Source organism: Quercus robur, chromosome 4 (genome assembly GCF_932294415.1).
Source record: "Quercus robur chromosome 4, dhQueRobu3.1, whole genome shotgun sequence".
In the NCBI taxonomy this organism is placed as follows: Eukaryota; Viridiplantae; Streptophyta; class Magnoliopsida; order Fagales; family Fagaceae; genus Quercus; species Quercus robur.
Genome location: NC_065537.1, coordinates 29507605 through 29513604, shown reverse-complemented (window position 1 = coordinate 29513604; position 6000 = coordinate 29507605). Strand labels below are relative to the sequence as shown.

The following is a 6000-nucleotide window of genomic DNA, read 5'->3' as shown; positions in this document are numbered from 1 at the left end:
TTTCCTAAATGTTGATGACATGATAGAATTAAGTTCTCCATTTTCTATTTTTTAATGTCTTTAATAGTGAAAGTGATGAAGTGAGTACCAAGTTCATAATATAACCAACCTCAAGTAGTTAAAGTGTGATACATTTTAAATCACAGATAAGTAACATTAAAAATTAACCAAACTGCATGTTGATAATCCTATATAAAACTATTGAAAAATTTATTTCATCAACAATTTTTTTTTCTTCTTTTTAATGATTCCATTTCCATCATTATATACTAGGTCCTATAGAAAATTGATTTCATCAATATTTTTTTAATGATTCCATCATCATATACTAGATCGTTATTTACAAAATTAAAATAGTGAAAGTCAGTTAGCGCGGTTATTAGGTAAAAGAATTGATTCATTATTATTTTTTAAATAAAAAGAGTTGAAAGAGTCGTTCAGTCATTATTACTCTTTTTTATTTTTTATTTCGTCCCGCATAAGCTCAAATTTTAATGATCAGACAAAGAAATATGGTTATATACTCATTTAAACTAAATCAAAATCATGCAAGACTTCGACATAGTCTGCGCTTGAATCATCATTCTTCTCAGATAAGTCTATTTCATTTTATTTTATTGATAAAACATAACCCTACTCTCTCAATTTCTAAACTTACTTCATGATTAGGATTAAGCATTACTACCAATTTGTGATTGTGTCTGATATATCATATTATTTGAGATATATATCTTTTCTTTTCTTTTTGAGAGTTTCAACCTATAGTATCAGACTAAGACACCAATCAGTTTTTGGTATAGGCAGAGATTGAATCCTAAATCTCTTATTCAACTATCACAGACTTTACCAGTTGAGTTAACCGAAACCTATGAGATACAATTATTATTAAAAAAAAAATTGTAAAACTTGTTTACATCTAAACAACAAGGGTATAAATATACTAAAATCGTGACGGTTTCAAATTTGAAAACGTAACTTAGAGTCACAATTTTAATGCATTTACATGTAATAGACACTCTCCTAATTATTATATCAATTCGCTTACAATTATTATATCCTAATAATACCTAATTATTTTCAGATATCCTAGTCCAATTTTTTTTTTTGGTAAACGATCCTAATCCAATTGGAGGTTATATAAGTAGCATATATTTCAGAGAGCATGAAAGCAGAGACAGTTGGAAACCCTCCCTCAAGGTCTGTTTATCCTCTTAACTATATTTGTTCTCCCTTAGACGAAAATATGCAAAGCACAGTAAGGTTTTCAAGCTGCCGAGGTGTGGCTTTTGAGGTCAAACCACATGCAGATCCCTTTGCCATCAAAGCACCCACACCAGAAGAGTCCTTGAGCAACAAGATATCTTGGCTCGGCTCTTCCAAAGTGTTCCCTTCCTTTACTTTCAGGTCTATAAGTAAAAGCAGCAGCCACTTTTGTGATCTTGACCCCGATGACGAACACCAAGATATAGATATTGATAATTTGGAGGTTGTGGAAGAAGGGAGCGACTTTGAGAAACAAATCAAGCAAAGCCCACTTCCACTTTTGGCTGCTAGTAAGCATGATCAAGCATCATCAAAGCCTGCAGCTCAAAAGAAACATTCGAGGCTGTCGATTATACTCCTCGATCAAGGGTTGTTCACAGTGTACAAGCGACTCTTTGTTGTTTGCTTAACTCTAAACATTATTGGCTTGGTCCTTGCAGCCATGGGACAGTTCCCATATGCGAGGAACAGAGCTGCACTTTTCTCAATTGTGAATATTCTTGCTTTAACACTGTGTAGGAGCGAGGCTTTCTTGCGTGTTGTGTTCTGGCTATCAGTCAAGATGTTGGGAAGGTCATGGGTGCCTCTCCTTCTTAAGACTGCCACAACATCTCTTCTCCAAAGTCTCGGAGGGATACATAGTGGTTGTGGTGTCTCTTCAATTGCATGGTTGATATATGCCTTAGTCCTAACTCTCAAAGATAGAGAAAACACTTCCCCTGAGATCATAGTTGTAGCCTCCACCATTCTTAGCCTTCTCTGCCTATCTTCTTTGGCTGCGTTCCCTCTAGTTCGCCATCTCCATCACAATGTATATGAACGAACTCACCGCTTTGCTGGGTGGACTGCTCTTGCCTTCCTTTGGGCCTTTATTATCCTCTCTATTTCTTATGATTCCAAAACCAAATCCTACATGAATGACCTTGGCTCCAGGTTGATCATACGACAAGAGTTTTGGTTCACAATAGCCATCACTCTGTTAATCATGTTGCCATGGATGACGGTGAGACGTGTCCCCGTTGAGGTCTTTAATCCTTCAGGCCACGCCTCGATCATCAAGTTTGAAGGCGGAGTTAAAGCTGGCTTATTGGGTAGGATTAGTCCATCCCCTTTATCCGAATGGCACGCATTTGGCATAATTTCTGATGGAAAGAAAGAGCACATGATGCTTGCTGGTGCTGTTGGTGATTTCACAAAATCCTTGGTGATGAATCCTCCAAGCCATTTATGGGTTCGAAAAGTGCACTTTGCTGGCTTGCCTTATCTTGTCAACATGTATGATAGAGTTTTGTTGGTGGCAACTGGTTCAGGAATTTGTGTGTTTTTGTCATTCCTGTTGCAACCATGTTCGGCTGATGTGCGCTTGGTTTGGGTGGCCAAGGGAATTGAACAAAACTTTGGAAAGGAAATCAAAGAAATGGTAAGTGGGTGGCCAAAAAACAAGGTGATTGTCCATGATACTGCTGTGTTTGGTCGTCCTAATGTATCTCAATTGAGCGTTGATGCTGCTAGAAATTGGGAAACTGAAGTAGTTATTGTTACCAGCAATCCAGAAGGAAGCAGGGATGTTGTTAATGCGTGCAAGGGTGCAGGAATTCCTGCCTTTGGTCCCATATGGGATTCGTAAATCCCTTATCACTCTATACTCAATAAAACAGTTGCCATATGTAAAACTAACATTTTCCAATTTGCTTTTGATAATTTATTAGCTTCAATTTCTCATATACTAGGCTGTTGACCCAAGTTTCAAGTGCTATGGATTTAAGTGATAAAATAAAATAGAGGCAAAAATGTCATTTTGTTCCTTACATTTTGAGGTCATAGTCAATTTAATCCGTACATTTTAGTAGCAATTAATTAATCCCTGTTATTTTCATCTTGTAATCAATTTGGTTCCTATTACTAACCCACTAACAGAAAACGGCTATGTGGCTAACAGTGTGCACGGTTAGTACAATTAAAGCCTATGTGGCTTATAAAATAATATTGCATGTAATTTGACCTAATTAATCAACTTGGATAATTGAATTAATTAACTAATGTCAATTTATAACCCGACACCCCATTAGCCCTAGAGATAAACTAGTTATTACAGGGAAACACAAACACCTTCCAAGGAAGGGACGTCAATTGATCTACTGCCTAAGAGAAGATGGAGGTTCCAACTTTCTTAGCGACAGAGAAACTTTTAAAAACAACAATACAAAAATTTGAAAAGCCTATGGGAGATGCTCTTAATTTTCATACAGAGTTTGACTTGGAAAGCTACTTAAGATGTACTATAAATGGCTTAGTTTGAGTGTTTGGTGCATGAGTTTAACTTGGTTCTTCTAAAATGATCACAAGTGAAAGTTTTAAAGTTACAAAACTAATTTAAAATTAGGTAAACTATGTATTTGGTCCTGAACCTTTATGCTGTTTTTCAATTTAGTCTCTAACCTTTTAGCGTTATGTCAAAAAGGTCCCCACCATTAAGTGGTGGATGGAAAAATCTTATGTGGCTAACAGTCTTATTAAAATATTAATTTGTTTGCCATGTAACCTGCCACATGGGCTTGAAAAAAATAAAAACAAAAAAAAATAAAAAAACAAACCAACCAAATGATATCGTTAGACACACATTTGGGATTGAAATCCCTAAAGTCCCACTAAGAGCACGAAGAGAGAGACAGCTTCGACATTGATGGTGACCCACTCAATGGATAGCAAGGAACTCAGCATTAACGACAAGAAGTTTGAGAGGCAAAGACCGGTGAATTTTGAGAAGATTTTGCAATATTTATGTTATTCTTGTCAAGAATCAAGATATCTAACTAAATGTTATATTTGTATCTTCTTGGTTGAGATAATTGTGGGATTGGCTTGGAAATTGGTAGTATGAATCAAGGTTAGGGACCAAATACGTAATCTACCCTTTAAAATTTCAAGAATTATATAGGGACTTTCCAAATATTACCTTGAATTTTGACATATATTTCGCTTGTAATTTGAGCTTTCCATTTAAACAATTAATCCTCTAGAATCTAGACATTATGATTGTGAGTTTGGACAATGAGCCTAATATATATATATATATATATATATTAATAGGCAAAGCTGAGAGTATAAAGAAAAGAAAATAAAGAAAGTTTTTAACCAAGAATATGTACCATTATGTAAGAGGTAATTTCAGAACTTAGCTTTGGTTCTCAATGTGTCACTATGCTAGGTTTACCTGGCTAAATACACAAAAAATTTCCTTTCTGCTGCCAGACCAAAAATGATGCACTCAATTACTTTAGGCATTGCAAAGAGATTTCGAGGATCCAATGGGTAATTTACTTTTCTTCTGTTTCTTATTCTTTCTTTTTCTTCATTCTTGTTCTTTATATTGCTTTTCTTACATGTCAATTTTCATTCTAATGAGCCTATACTTGTAGTATAGTTTTTTTTATTAATTGATTTCTATTTTACAACATGTAATTTACTTTTTTTTTTCACTTTTCTTTTTCTTTCTTCTTCTTCATTCTTGTTCTTTGTTGTAATTTTCTTGAATGTCAATCTTCATCCTGATGAGCCTATACTTGTAGTATAGTTTTATTTATTAATTTATTTCTAATTATAGTTGTTGATTGCTAGGGTAACAATAATTTTTCGATGAGCCTATACTTGTAGTATAGTGAACTTAAGACATTGATGGATCTTTCCTCACTTGCTGTCACAACCACACATCGTATAGAAGAGACTCACAACTTAAGAAAAAAAATGTGAGTTTTTCCAAAAACTAATTTACAACTGGGATCACCAATCACATGAGACTCTAGCTCTCAGTCAAAGAGAAAGATACTTAAGAGCTTGAGTTGTACTCAGAACACAGTTTAATTAATACAATAAGTTACTTTACTATTACTTACTTTAAAACCTTCACTAGGTAATTTTTTTTAATTACTTACAATCTTCACGCCAAATTTTTTCTATTAAAGGAAACACAGTGAAACACTACTCACATAGAAACCTTGTGAGCCATAGAGATATTTTTAGAGAGAGGCACATTAAGAGAGAGCATGAGACTGAGATGCCGTGGAAGAAGCACAGCCGTCTTGATCCTTAACCTGACCACAAAGAGGTCAACTATTGTTATCATTACCCTCATTCCTATGATAGCATCAAATGCATGGTGAATCATTGCCTACGCGTCCACAAATTGGATACTGTGGAATGCACTTGTAACATTTATGGCACACCATACTCTTGTCAAGTTCTGTTCGCCGAGCATAAGACCAATGTGCATGTTGACAATGACAGGACTAAGAGGCGCTACATTAACTGCGGCACTTTTGCTCGCCAAAATGACCAAGTCAACATCTGTCGTGTCTACGGTAGATCATTTCTAGTTGTCTAGTAGGTCTTTCATTTTTCTTCTTCTTTCTTGTTCTTTCTTTTTCTTCTTTCTCATTGTTTAATGCTAGTTGGGCTTTTCTTGCAAGTCAACATTCCTCCTGAGTGATGAGCCTTCTCTTGTGGTATGGTTTACGTATTTTTGTTGTTTGGTTTCATTAGTATGTGTGTATATATATATGTGTATGCAATTTTTTTGTTGTGTGTGTTTGAAGTGATATTTGTGAGTAAGAGGAATTGCTAGCTAAAGGCTTTGTGAATGTGGGAAAGTTTTTCATAAGAGAGATGCACTACAAGAAAAAAAATGTTTATTACCAAAAAAAAAAAAAAAAAAAAAAAAAACCATAGCAATAAAATCAA

The 6000-nt window shown here is 34.9% G+C and overlaps 1 protein-coding gene across 2 annotated transcripts; it reads left to right on the top strand.

Moving 5' to 3' along the window:
- The first annotated feature begins 1170 nt into the window (after positions 1–1170).
- LOC126724407 (adenylate-forming reductase 03009) lies at positions 1171–2946 on the top strand. 2 transcript variants are annotated; one of them, XM_050428959.1, is made up of 3 exons: positions 1171–2039; positions 2124–2629; positions 2669–2946. In XM_050428959.1, the coding sequence occupies exons 1-3, from the start codon at positions 1244–1246 to the stop codon at positions 2888–2890; spliced, it is 1524 nt and encodes a 507-aa protein (XP_050284916.1). In that variant the 5' UTR covers positions 1171–1243; the 3' UTR covers positions 2891–2946. The 2 variants fall into 2 exon arrangements, with proteins under 2 accessions (XP_050284916.1, XP_050284915.1); XM_050428958.1 differs by having other exon boundaries at positions 2124–2946.
- Positions 2947–6000: the final 3054 nt, after the last annotated feature.

Coding starts and splice junctions, on each gene's coding strand:
- LOC126724407 (XM_050428958.1), top strand. CDS start 1,244: ATGCAAAGCACAGTAAGGTTTTCAAGCTGCCGAGGTGTGGCTTTTGAG. Junction 2,040..2,123: donor TCTCTGCCTATCTTCTTTGG/CTGCGTTCCCTC, acceptor CTCTTGCCTTCC/TTTGGGCCTTTATTATCCTC.